The 14,286-nt window shown below is 39.8% G+C and overlaps 2 protein-coding genes across 8 annotated transcripts in view; one reads left to right on the forward strand and one right to left on the reverse strand.

Annotated features, from left to right (window-relative positions):
• The window catches only part of IFT74 (intraflagellar transport 74), a 65,988-nt gene extending 60,326 nt beyond the window's left edge, over positions 1-5,662 (reverse strand). Inside the window, exons 1-2 of one of the 7 annotated variants that reach the window (XM_045518757.2) lie at positions 5,519-5,662; positions 443-581 (exon numbers count right to left, since the gene is read on the reverse strand). In XM_045518757.2, coding sequence (XP_045374713.1) covers positions 443-562 — 120 coding nt within the window. In that variant the 5' untranslated portion in view covers positions 563-581; positions 5,519-5,662. The other 6 variants (XM_045518756.2, XM_045518758.2, XM_045518755.2 and 3 more) reach the window with 6 other exon arrangements.
• A 1,884-nt stretch (positions 5,663-7,546) lies between these two features.
• PLAA (phospholipase A2 activating protein) overlaps positions 7,547-14,286 on the forward strand; it is a 33,363-nt gene continuing 26,623 nt past the window's right edge. The window contains exons 1-2 of the mRNA XM_010957902.3: positions 7,547-8,118; positions 13,098-13,291. Of these exons, the coding sequence (XP_010956204.1) occupies positions 7,763-8,118; positions 13,098-13,291 (550 nt within the window). The 5' untranslated portion in view covers positions 7,547-7,762. The remainder of the gene's footprint in view (positions 8,119-13,097; positions 13,292-14,286) is intronic.

A 14,286-nucleotide genomic window follows, 5' to 3' on the forward strand; every position in this document is an offset into this window, starting at 1 on the left:
AAAATATCTAGAATTTTGTGTGAGGGAGGGATTTACTTTTTTAAAACAAATGTTTTAACATTATTTGAATGCACTATTTAACACTCCATGCTTTTGCAACTAATTTGAAATGCCACCTTAATCATTAATTAAATTCTTACATGTCTGATTCCATTTCTGGTCTATTCCATTTTACTTGATTCTGGCACCAATACACTACACCAGTTAAATTATTATAGCTTTAGAATAAATTTGAATATCAGCATGGGCAGGCATCTTTTCTTAACAGTGTCTTTCAAACATTCTCCCAAATTTATATTTCTAGATGTTTTCCAAAAACACACTTATATAATATTATGCGTACAGAATACAGAAAAACAAAGAACAATCTCTCATTATAGACAGGCTTTCCAACTTCTACCAGGATATATGCACAATAATTCAATAATCAGTTTAAACTTACTCCAGTTGCCATTCGAATATTTCCTGATGGGGGTCTAATTCCAGAAGGAGGCCTTCCTGTCAACCCAATCCCACCTCGTGAAACAGGGCGAGCTCCTGAAGGTTTGTGATTACTGGCCATTGTTTGCTCACTTTAACCACTGTTTGGAAACAAGTTATATTTCAATTCTCCTTTGATATGTTCAATAGCAAGATAGTAGTGAACCACATACCCTTCCTCTAAACATTTAATCCACAGTGACTTTTCTTGTAAATTGCCATTCCAGGTACCACTACGTAAAGTTAAGCCTGTTTTAATTTTGTTCAAATTTGACATTAATGCTCCATTTAGAACCATGAAATCATTTATTACAACATGCCTTCCTCATTTCCCTATTATCTTATCAAAATGCAAGCCCCTCTAGTTATCTCTCTCCTGGGCTCTCATCCCGTACTGTAGTAGTTTTCTCTGCTGGAGAGAAACAGCACTTTCCTTGCTCCCCAATGTCACTCTCAAAACATTCTTCTTTCAAATCTTTTAAAAAATACAGGATTCCTTTCCCTTGAGGTACAAATAATCAACTATACTGCTTTGGATCTTTCCTGGTTGCTTTTATCTAGGGACCTCCTAATCTCTCCCCCATGTTTGCTGGAGTCCTTTATATCATGTTCACAGTCTCTCTATTCCAGTATCACCAACATATGGGTACTGGATTCAATATGCAACATTCTAGATTCACAGTTGCCTGACCTAAATTTCAGTAGTCATTTCAACTCCATTTCCATCATTCATAGCCGTGGCCAGATCTGGGGCTTTTCATCATCTAGAATTGCTTTATCTCAAAAATATTAATTGAAATACTTTATTCTCTGGCCTTAATCTCTCCTACACTTTTCTCACCTTTGTTCTCACTGCACTTCCCCTTAAGCCACTTCCTTTATTCACTCATTCTCTCCCAGATTAAAGCCCCCTTTTATTCATCAGAATATAATATTATTTAAAGTTTTAGCTGATAATTTAAAATAACATTTTAAAAATTATGGGTCATAACCTATTATGGCTTATGAAAACAATTTAGCAGGTTATAAGCAATATGCTTTATATATGAAATAAAAACAGAAGAAAGCTCACTGCAAATAGGAAGGGTATTGTGTCACTCAATTTTTGTTTCAGTTATATTTATATAAATTTACACATCTAGGTGTACTGGTCTATAATGTATTGTCACGTTCAAAAGAGTTTTAAAGATACTGAACTAGAGAGAGAATGAGAAGAGAGAAAAAGAGGGCCCAAGATTCTGGGCTGAGTAATGTCAATACATACAGATTGCACAGAAGAGGGGTAACTAGTACAAGAAATTGAAAATGAAGACACAGAACACAAACAGAAAAACCAGGAGAATGTGTGTCATCTCTGACACATTCAAGAGAAGGCAGGAATGGTCAGCCATGCCATTTTCTGCTGGGAATTCAAAATGAACACTGAAATGTCCATTGGAACCCACACCCTAAAAACTATTAATGAACTTGCCGAGGTCAGTTTCAAGGACTCTTTTCCTTCTCAACACAAAACTACTGTCTCATGAGCACTAACAACTAATCTGCATCCTCAAACTCTTTTTCAACCCATCTGGCACAATCAGAAATCTTTTTCTACATCCATCCTGAACTGCTGAACATTGCTGATGAAAATTCCACAACTGTGCAGACTGAAGAACTGCAAGGTCAGAGTCACCAAACTTAGGTGGACCCTCATCTCAAAAATTAATTTATTTATTCTTGATAAGCTACTCTGTCCTTGATGATTCCAGCTCTTACCCACTTACCCACCTAAACTCTGGTTCCTGCCACTCTCTGCAGATGACTCAATTTTCTGAGAAAACTAAGACATGAAATCCACTACATTTGAAGTACACAAATTTAACTTGTACCCACCCTCCTCCAATCTCAATAGCCATCTCTTCTCTCATTCAAGATCAGTCTCTAATTTATCCTCTTGATCCCAACTCCTCTGGGACATTAGCTTTCCTATCCTTGCCTACGTCCTTCTCCCCCATCCCTACCCCAATTTCCTTGTGGTATTATCCAGCTCTTACATGTCTTTAAACTTTCTCCTCTCTGTTTGTTAACATGTTCCATTCTTTCTTAACCTTAAAAACTAATTGCTTGATCCTTGAACCTAAACTTAAAACCTAATTTCTTAGTGGGGAGGGTATAGTTCATGCTTAGAATGTACAAGGTCCTGGGTTCAATCCCCATTACCTCCTCTGAAAGTAAATAAATAAATAAACCTAATTACCCCCCCAAATTAATAAAATGAGTAATTTTTTAAAAACCCTAATTTCTTGATCATGCATATAAAAAGAATATATATATATATTCCATATATCCTTTTTCTATGCAGCCAAACTCTAAAGTATAGCTCATATCCATTATTTTCTACTTTTTCCATTTCCACTATCTCCTGGATTCCTACTAATCCATTCAAAAGGCTCCTGCCAATGCAGCTAAGGATGTAAATGTCATCTCTGTTACTAGTGTTCACTCTTACATGAAACCATCTCCATGACACTCCCCCTCTTCTGTTTCTCCTTTTTCAGTCTTCTTCATCTTATTCTATCTGCCCTTACTAGCAGCATTTCTCAAGATTTCATCCACAGTCTATTTTTCTTTTTCCTCCTTAAGTTCTCATTGTGCCATCTCATCTACACTCAGGGTTTTAACAAGCTGATGACTCGTAACACCTTATCTCCAACCCTGACCTCTCACACTCAGTCTGAGGGAGGTGTTTATATCCAAATAATTACTTGACATTTCCACTTTGATATACCACCAATATTTCAAAATAAATAAATGTAAATGTAAACTCACTGTCATCTCCCTGAAACTTGCTCCTCCTCTTGGTACCATCTTCTACCAAATCAGAAACTTTGTCGACTTCTCCCTCTCCTTAATTTTCCACTGCAAATCACATAGTCCCACCAATTTTATTTCTAAATACTTAACATGTATCTTTCCCTCCTATAGTACTGTTCAGGGCCCTCATGGACTCAAGTGGATTATTATACTGGCCTCCTAACTGATCCCCTCGCCGAACACACATCTTGCCTGTTATCTTTAGGATTCCTTCTACAACCAGTCCTTAACCACTTTCATCTTCTTCAACTTGAGTTTACAGAGCTGCCCTATATGCTATGATGCATATGTACATACCTTCATCCCAGGATTTATCACACCAATTGAAATGATCTGCTAAAGTTATTTCTCTCCTTTGAGGGGAAAGGAGAATCTTATTCATCTTTATATCCCCAGCATCTATCTCAGTGCCAGGTAAAAACTTTTTGTTCTCTTTTGTACCTTGTGAATTTCCTCCCTCATGAAGGCACTGCCAGTTACAAAAATCTACTAAATTATTAAAAAAGAAACAAATCATATCCTGACTAAAATGGTTTCTCAGTTTCGATAGCCCATGCCCAGTGCTTCTCTGGCTTTCCTTAGCATCATTCATGATCAGTCCTTGGACTGTTTCCCTTATTGCCATAAAACATTTCATCCTTTTTCTTATGACTCTAACTAGGCTGATGGCCCATAAATCAATGTCTCCAGTTCTGTTCCTTAAACTGGACACAAATTCTGAATTTTCAACTATACTGGGAATTTCTATTCAGATATCCCATTATCACTTTATATTGAATATGTTTACACCAAACTTACAACCTTCCCATCCAACTAGCTCCGTAATTCCATCTATTTGGTGCTTTGAACTCTTCAAAGTAATAGAATTATTACTATTACTATTTCAAATGGAAAGGGAAGTTTCATGAAATGACTTTTTGAAAGGCAAACAAGGTCTATTATCAAACCAGTTTCTCCCAAAGAAAGCTAAACAATAAACCATTGTTTCCAGCATAATTAATCACTTACTGTAGCTTTCCTGAGAACATTAAGAAACATTAAGAAAACGACGTAGTATACAGATTCCACCTGGTTTCTTTTTGCCACTGCTTTACTATCGTAGAAAAAGCTTAGTTAGCATTAGATCGGTCCCACGGGGTAAAATAAAAGGGAGCAGCCCTACTAACAAATATGCCACTAACTCCGGAGATAGTTACTCAAATATTCACACAATCTCTGGGGTTATTCATACCACCAGAGAGGTTCTATAAAGACTGAGGATACAAACGTAGCTGTGACAGTTATCAGCCATGTTATCCCTCTGGATGTTTCCTCATCTGTAAAACACAAGTGTGGCACTGAGCTCTATCTTGCAGAGCTCTTGTGACGGTTACAGATACTTTATATAAAGCACGTAACTCCTAATTATTACTATTCTGATCTCCCCTAAACCAGCTATTTTAACATTTATCAATTAGTGGAAAGTTGCTAAGTCCCTTCCGCTACGACTAACAGACAGAAATCTATTATTTTGAGTAAAATCCCTCAGCCTGCAATGAATTTTCTGTTTGAGACATTCGAATCCCTTCTTCTGGTCTCTCCTTGGCAGGTCTCCTGAGGGAACTGCTTGAGGAGTGTCGCCCCACATTTTCGGGACTAGAATTGGGACTTGGGGCCCGGCGACGGGCCGAGAACCACTAAGAGGTGGATTTATTTTATTTGGAGCGCATCAGCATCTCCAGGGTAAGACAGACGGTAGAGGAGGCAAGGAGGGAGAACTGCAACCCGGGATTTCTCACTGCCGGCGCTGAGGGGCAGGGAAGGAGGGAGGTCGCGCGGCTGAGGCGCGCGGAAGGTGGGAGATCGTGCCGCTGAGGGGCGGGGAAGGATGGAGGCCGCACCGCTGAGGAGCGCGGAAGGTGGGAGATGGCGCCGCTGAGGGGCGCGGAAGGAGGGAGTCCACATCGCTGAGGGGAGCGGAAGGTGGGATATCGTGCTGCTGAGGGGCGCGGAGGAGGGAGGTCGCGCGGCTGAGGCGCGCGAAATGTGGGATATCACGCCCCGGAGGGGCGCGGGGGAGGGAGGTCGCGCCGCCGAGGGGCGCGGAAGGTGGGAGATCGCGCAGCTGAGGGGCGCGGAGGGAGTCACGCCGCTCAGGGGCACTCAAACTTCTTTCCGTGGCCTCCAATACAGCAGAGCCCACCAGTCAGGCCGGCGAAGGGGTCACCTCACTCGCGATGCTCCGATCTCACGCAGCTTTCCCCGGCTTTCAGGGCCTAACCTCCAGCGCCGTTGCGTATCCCGGCAACGGGGGTGGGGCGGCGTGAGGTCCCGCCTCCTGACTAGCCTATCGTGGGCCTCAGCTCAGCGTCGCGAGAGTAAAGTGATCTCGCGAGATTTGAGGACTAACTTTTTCCTTACTACTTCAGTTATCTTCTAGAAGAAGGGGAAAACAGAATTGGTTATGGAAGAACATTTTGTTTAAAAACCTTGGTTTTTCTTTATAATCAGAATAACCTCTACGATTGTTTGCTTGACCTGAATTCACTCCTACCGAGTTTTATTGTAGCTGTGTAACCTCACGTGAAATGCGTCAGATTTTTTTTAATACGAATTATTTGAGGTTTTTCCGTGATAGGAAGCATTATACGGCCTTTTTTACTTACAATTAATAGTACTTTTCCTTTCTGTTAGGAGTGCACAAATACACGATACAAAATTAAGCAATACTGATGCGATTCTGGTACTATGTGTTCCTCATTTCATTGAAAGCCTTATATCTTTAGGCTTCCTTTCAGAGTTGTGATTCAGGTTTGTGAGGAAGGCCGAATTAACTGGAAAATGGTCTTAGAATTATTTTAAAATCAAGTGTTTAAAATTATATATCAGAGCTACTTCATCTCAAATCCAACCTCCCTAATGAAAGTAACTTTAAGTTTATTTTCTTCCACTCTTCCTATATAGCTTGAATCATGACATACATATTGGACTTCGAACATTCTCACATTATTTCCCTTTTGCATACATTATTTATGTCCAAATTTATTCTCTTGTATGCCTGCCTTCAAGTAGTTGAAAATCAGAGATACAAAATGAAATACTATCTCATATGGCTGAGTTCTCAAAGTCTGTAAAACATTATTTTGTAATTATTCTATTTGAGCCCAACATATCTGCAGTGATTATTTGTTATCCTTTTGGTAGCTGCAGTGAAGGGTGGTAAAGTTTACCACCTCAAAATTTGTCACTTTGTTATAAGGATTATTTTGAGCTAAAGGCAATTGAAAAGAAGATAAAACAAAACTCTCTACCGTTCACCTATTTGCCTAAAAGCAGGACACTTGAAACAATTCAAAAGCGTCCTGCCTTGCCTCTTAACCAGGATGGACAAGAGTTAATCACTAGAGACTTTAGACCTGTTTAATCAGCTTAGAGATTGCGCCAGAGTACTCTACGGAAAAAGTTTACTGGCTAGCCTTTATCTACTGTTAAGTTTCATATAGTTTGCCTGCCCGTAATTTGCTGCCTCTGAAGACTTAAAAAGTCGTTTTCCTTTCGCACTTGTGTTAAAACGTATTGTTCCGTTGTTAAGTCACTATATAACCCCAAGCTCTGGCCACCTCTTTGATTTATGGCTCTATGAATTTCTCCCTTGTATATGAGATAAACATTTTAAAAACGTGTCTTTATCTTGTTAATCTTTTGCTAGAGAGCTCCAGCAGAAAAGCTAGAGGAGTAGGGGGAATAAGATATTTCCTCTCCTACAACCTCTTAACTGTCCAATTATTCCATACATTGTCTCACAGAGACGCTAACACCGATTTCTCCCTCAGTGTCTTTAGACACACGGGATGGGGGACCCAGCATTTACCATTTGTATTGAGTAGTGACAATTTGAGAGAAATCTCTGCGTTAACAAATACAATATTATTATTTTTTAAGTACCAAGAATTCAGTTTAGTGTTCATAGAATTCAAGCGATTGTTTCCATTTTGGCCCCAAGCTCTCTCGTTTTAAATAAAAAACAACGTTTAGCTTGTTTAAAAAAAAAAATCTCAGGAGACTATACGAGAAGGTCTGGGGAAATCTGGGTAGGGCCGCTCCAACAGAACACGCGACGCAACCTTTCTCTACCACAGCCGCCCGCGCTGCCCCGCGGACCCAGATTTAAAATACCCGGATTCGGCGCCCCTCGGCTCACGCCTACTGGCGCGTGGCATTGTGGGATTTGTAGTCCTGGCCCACTTCCGGTATCACGATAAACAGCTCAGCTAGGGCTCGGAGAGGACTCGGGCTCCGAAAGGACCGTATTCGTGCGTCCAGGCAGAGGGGCAGACATCTGTTCCTTGACCAGCGGTCCAGTGCACAGGAGAGAAGCGAGCCTTCGCTCCGCGTCGGCCTCAGCAGTCTGGACGCACACGCTCTGCGTCATGGCGGGCTGAGGCCGATGATAAATTCCGGTGTGCATGTCAGGGTTGCTGTGTCACTCGGCCCGCTTGTCTCGCCCCTTCCCCGCCGCCCTTCCGCACCGGCCCTCCGGATCTTCCGGTCCCGGCGCCCCTCACCTACAGGCCCTCTCCCGCCGTACGCCCAGCGTTCTCTGCGGACAGATCTTGCGCAGTGCCCGGGTCCTGGGCCCCGGAAGACCAGGGCCATGGCGAGTGGCGCCACCAGGTACCGGCTGAGCTGCTCGCTCCCGGGCCACGAGCTGGACGTGCGGGGCCTGGTAAGCTGCTTCTACCCACCGGGGGCCTTTGTGTCCGTGTCCCGAGACCGTACCACCCGCCTCTGGGTCCCGGACAGGTGAGTGTTGGGAGTCCCGCTGTCACCCGGCTGTGCTGTAAGTTTCCTAACGCGCTTCGGAAGAGAATGACCCTTCCCTGCCCTAGACCCTTCCCTGCCCTATCCTGCCTTCTCCCTCTTCCCGGCCTTCCCTCCCGTCGGCTAACGGGTCGATGACCTTGGGCGAACCTCTTACATATTGTGGCTTCAGTTGTGGGGCGATGAGTTCCCATATTTCTTTTCGATTTGAAAAATTTTTGATGCCAGGTGCACCCTCCCAAATGAGGCAGTGTGCAGTGCAAGCATCTGGGATGAAGTTTAAGTAACTCCTGTTCTTCCCCTAGAATTTGCTGTATAATCTTCCCACAAATTTAGTTTTTGAGAACCTTAATTATCAAAAATTGCATTGCAGAAAGTTGCATTGGCTCCTCTCCACGTTGTCCAAGTGTAAGTTTTTTAGTCTGGGGTATGTAATGGGCTTGGGTGGAGGGAACGAAACCCCTCAAATGTTTCATGGCTGTGTAGGGATGTACTGTGTTCTTGAGGAGAGAAAGTCCAATGCCATCAGAAGATTTTCAGAGACTTAAAAAAAAAAAAATAGGAAACAGAAAGTTAGGTTCCAGTCCAAATTATGTTCAAGAGTTCAGCCCTCATTGGGCTGGCTGTAACAGGAAACTTAAGACCTGGAAGACAGATTCAGGTCAGATAGAGAATAATTGAGGTGAGTTATTTTACGTGGTAAGTCTCCCATCAGAGGTTTCACTCAGAGTTTGAGTGACCATACATAAATTCCAAAGATAACTGTTTATTGAGTGCCTCCTATTTGTTTGTGACCCTTAAGAAGAATAAGAGGACAGACAAGTTCCCTGTGTTTGTAGATGTTATCTACAGCCTGGGAGGGAAGATGGATGGAAAAATCAGATAATTATACATTAGCATGTGTGCTATAAAGAAAACAAATACAGATGTAGAGTTGTGTGGAGAGATGTTAAAGAAGGAAGCCTCTCTGAGGAAGGGTTTTTTGTTGTTGTTGTTGTTGTTTTTAAGATGACACCGAGATGGAGCTGGTCAAGGGAGCAAGGAATGAGGGTTGAATTGGAAGAGCACTGTAGGCAGGAGGAGGAACAAACACAGAGGCCCTAGATTGAGAAAGAGGAAAGACCTTGTGTGCAGGAAGGAATGAGCTGTAAGGTGAGGGCAGGAGCCAGATCATGTAGTGGGGAGAGGGCTGAGGAAAGGAGTTAGTAGGTGGAAGACTTCAAAGAGCAGCATGATTTATTTATTGAGAAGTTTCTGCTAGCTTCTGTTTAGAGGCTTTTGCAGCAAGTAGTACAGCCAAGACAATGACAGACTAAACTAGGGATACTGTAGAGTAAACTCCTATGTTGGATAAGATGACCTCTAAAGTTCTCTTCTAACTCTTAGGATTCTGTGATATTCGAAACCACTTGGTAACACTGATACATGACTTCTTGGAATCCAAATTTCTGATTAAGCTTCTGCATTTAAAATTGAGTTCACTAGAAGCGCATGCCCAGTAGGATACAAACATTGCAGTAAGGAGCAGCAAAAGGATGCCTGTTTTAATAGTTAAATCCCTAAACTATTACAGGTTTTGTAGGACTGTGCTCAGTTGACAAGAGCTTAAATCTGCGATCATGGGAACTTGAGGAACTTTGAGCTGAAATGATTGTCTTTCAAAATTGGTTCTTTTCATTTAACTCATATTGTTTGTTGATTTTGTTTTTCAAAATTCCTGTGGTATTCAACTAACACTAGAGATTGAGAGCCTGCATTGTACTAGGCACAGTGCTTGATAGTGGGTGATTGGTGAGGTTAGGCTGTTTTACCTCTCATTTCCAACCGCTTTGGCTAGAGCATCTCAGAGCCATTCTTTGACATTCTAACTGGTGTCTCAGTAGTACCTTTAGCACTATAAAAAGTGTCCTCAAGGCTCACATCCTGACAATTTCTATTTATTTCATGGTATATTAATAAAGCTAATGAAGTGCTATAAAATGTTTGGAGCCAAGTAGTAAACATTTTTGTTTTCTCCTGTCCATTGTTGATAGGTTTCTGGATCTGGGTAATGTAAGGATAGACAGGGAATGATGGGGGAATTTAATTTAGCTTCAAAGAAGCAAAATAGTTCTATTCTTGGGTGGACTAAACCAGATACGTCATCTTTCACAAGAGCGCATTGAAAACCCAGAAAGTCTCTCGGCCTTCTGAAGGCCCTTCAGAATGGAGATGTTATTTTTTGGTTGTACATTAAACCGAATCAGTCAACATGTCATTGTTGCAGACTGCTTCAGGCCTCTAGAAGCCTTCCTCGCAGTAAATTGGGTTTCCCAAGTCTGTCACCAACAATTGCTTTGCCTTTGGAAAACTCCCCATATTTGAAAGACAGAACTTCATGTTTAACATTGTGCATCAAGTCTTCCGTGACCATGCCAAGGCTGAAGTGGCTTCTCCCTCATATAGACACTTGGCACTTTGGGCCTGTAGTCAAATAGTTGTGTGGAGTTTGTTAAGAAATCAGAGCTGGTCCCTTTCTACCCTCCAACCCACTATTTCCCTTTCTTGGAGGTGAAATTTTCATCTCTTAACTGCTTATTCTTGAATTTTGCTTCCATATCTGTGTATAAACTACTGTACTGCTCTTTTTCATTTAAAATTTCGTTTTCTATTTTAGCGTTTTCTATTAGTTCTTATAGAATATGAAAATTTAACTGTTTTCTCCCCTCTACCAGCCCCATCACATAAGCATCTTTTCTGTGCCCTGAGCCTTCTAATATAGTTCAATTTAATTCAGACTAAATTAGTATTTTGTGGCTGTACAGAGTCTGTCTACACCTGAGCTGTGGAATAAACCATGGTAACTTTTCCTCGATGGTTTTATGATCTCCCTGTAGCTAATAACTGTCTTGTTTTTGGTTTTCATTTACTTAATTTCCTATGTATTTATCACTAATTCAACTTTATGTTGTTTAATAGTTCTCTAGATCTCCTCTCAAGACCTCTAGACACTTTGGTTATTTTACAGTTTTATCTTCCTGACAATGAAACTTTCTGACCTGGTCTGTCAGCCTCTGATACACAACTAATCCTGGGATCTCCCTTCTCTGTCATTTCAAGAATCCTTTCTTTTGGACCTCTTGTGTTGGATTTCTGTTATCAACATCTTTAACTTTCTCCTTCTTGATTTTCTTCCTTGACACCTTATTGGAGCACATCTTCCAGGAGCTTCCTGAAATACAGTGCAGTGATAATAAATGTATTAAGACCTTGCAAGTTGGAAAATGATTTTAGTCTGCCTTGCTACTTGAATAATAATTCAAATGTTTATGGTATTGTAATTTCCAAATAATTTTTCTTCAGAATTTTGAAGCCATTCCTCCATTTTATTCTAGCCTCTAGTGTTATGGTTTAAAAGTCTGAAGCCATTCTGATTCTTGACCTATGATTTTTTTCTCATTCATTGTTCAAGGCTATTAGTGGGCCCTTTTAGTGTGAAAACTCATATCTATAGTTCTGGGACTTTTTTTTAATTCTTTGGTTTCTTCCTCTGTATTTTCTTTGTCTATTCTGAAACATTATTTCATATATTGAACTTGTTTCTAAATTTCTTTTTTGTTTCTCTCTCTGTATTTCTTTCTTTCTGTCAGCTATAGTTTCTCAGAAATTGCCTTGACTTTTTGTGAAATTATGTTTTTGTTTCATGGTTGAAGTATCTAATATCTCTAAGGATGGTAATGATTTTTTTTTCTTTAGTTTATTTTCTCTTTAGTGGTCTGTTTCTTCACTCCCTATTTGTTTTGGTCACTATATTTCCCTAAATGTCTGGTAATTTTTATTCTGTGCTTAGTATTAAGGGTGAAGAACCAAAAAACTGGGAAAGATCTGTGTGTATGGGTGGAGCTTGCTGGCTGTGAGCTTCACTGTATGTAGGGTTATTTGGCTGGACCATTTCATTGGGGATGATCTGTTTCCTAGAGGATGACTGCCTGGACTTGAAGTTTTGTCTTTGGTGGTCTTGGGCTCCATTATGAATGTACATATTCCTCATACTCTGAGGCTTAATTATGCCTTGTGCCCCCTGCCCGAGTCAAAGACTTTCACCTTTTCTAAAGAAAGAGCTTTAGACTGGCTGGCTGCAGGAGGGGCAGTTGTCTGGCTAGGGTGTCTAGCTGCTTTTTTTTTTTTTTTTCTCTGATGCTTTAAATATTTTTTCACTGATTCAAGAAATATTTAATGATTACCACATAGTACATTGTGCTAGGAAGTTGGGAAGATAGAAAGAAGAACTTGATCTAGATTTCTGAAATTAGGAGCTTCACAGACCACTATAGAAGATACACACAGACATCTATACTGGAAAGAGCGAAGGGACACTTACAGGTAGATTTAGTGGTTTATACAATATAAATTTTAAAACATGCCCTATATTTTAAATTTCTTTAGGCTTATCGATAAAATGATTTTTAAAAGCACATTTTATAAAAGCCCACCATATATTGTTATAGTGGTGTTTGGGAGGGCATGACTATAGATGAGTATGTGTGCAGTCTTTATTCAGGAGTCTTCTGTCTTTACATGCACTTGTCTTATCTCCTTCGACTAGACTGCAAACTCCTTTATTTAGCTTGAGTCAGGAATAGAATTCTTTACAATCACTAGTAAGTAGAAATGAAGATGGAGGATGAGAAAAAGCCACTTAGGATATTTGTTTCCCTCCCTTTCCTTCCTTGTTCTTTCTGTTAATTTGCAGTGAAACACTAATTAAGCTTCTCCTAATCTGATGTAAACCTCTGTAGTAGCTAATATAAATTAGATATTTAACATAATTAAATATTTAATTTAAAATGGTAGATTCATAAAATAGTATGTACTCTGATGTTCAGCCTAGACACTAAAAGAAAATGAGTACTTTGACAACTTATGTCCTAGGCTAAGTCAGAGGACAAATATATATCTAATTAATTACCGTGTCTTTCCAGTCCTAACAGGGGCTTTACAGAAATGCACTGTATGAGTGGACACTCCAATTTTGTCTCTTGTGTGTGCATTATACCTTCAAGTGACATATACCCTCATGGACTAATTGCCACTGGAGGGAATGACCACAATATTTGCATTTTCTCTCTGGAGAGTCCAGCACCACTTTATGTACTAAAAGGTCACAAAAATACTGGTGAGTATAACGCTTTGGTGTTTTTCTTTTTGAATAAGTTTTATCCTTTTGAAGATAAACTTCTCATACTCATTTTCCCTAGTTTTTATTATGTTTGTTTCACCTGTAGCTATGGCTTGTTAGTGAAAACCTTTTGGTGCATCATTGTTTTGTAAATTCTCTGTTACAGACTTACTGTCATCGGTAAAGACTGACATGCTTATTTATGTAAAAAGTTAAGTGCTCAGTTATAAAAAAATAAAAAGTAGACTATTCTTTTATGCTCTTTGTAATTTTGGTTTTTCAGGGGTTTTTTTTTGCAAGAAATTCATTTACTCAGGAAAACTGAGAAGTGTTTCTTTATCTTTTGGCTGTTATGTCTGTGTGCAGCAAATTGAAGACCCAGAAGGAATGTGTTTAAGGCTTTGGTATCATTTAATACTTTTGGATAGTGTTTTCTGTGACTTGTGTATATTTCTGATTCTCTGATATTTCTTGATTTGTGTTTTGCTTAAGGGCTCTTTGTTATAAGATGATATCTTTAATCAATACAGTATGTGTACTACTTTTTTAAATGTATCTGGAATTGTTTGGGACATCTGTAAACAAATAGTATGGCTCACAAACACTCTAAATTTAATTCCTCTAAGGAGTTTGTAAAATGTTTTATATGTACATGTGGGAAATATTAAATGCAGAGTGATACAGTTTTTTAAAACTTTATGAAGGAAGTCTTCATATATATATATGAAAGTAGAGATACAGTATTTTATAATAAGTTATATATAAAATATATAGAAGAATGGGTATAGCTCAGTGGTAGAGTGCATGCTTGGTATGTAGAAGGTCCTGGGTTCAATCCCTAGTGCCTCCAATTAAAAGGTAATAATAAAAAAATAAATAAAACATATAGGAGAGAATAATGTAGTGATTTCTTTCACTGGTGTATTTATATATCTTCAAGGATTATCCACACATAGACTATCTTGTTTCATCTTTTCCCCTCTTTCACAACA

Source organism: Camelus bactrianus, chromosome 4 (assembly GCF_048773025.1).
Source record: "Camelus bactrianus isolate YW-2024 breed Bactrian camel chromosome 4, ASM4877302v1, whole genome shotgun sequence".
Lineage (NCBI taxonomy): Eukaryota > Metazoa > Chordata > Mammalia > Artiodactyla > Camelidae > Camelus > Camelus bactrianus.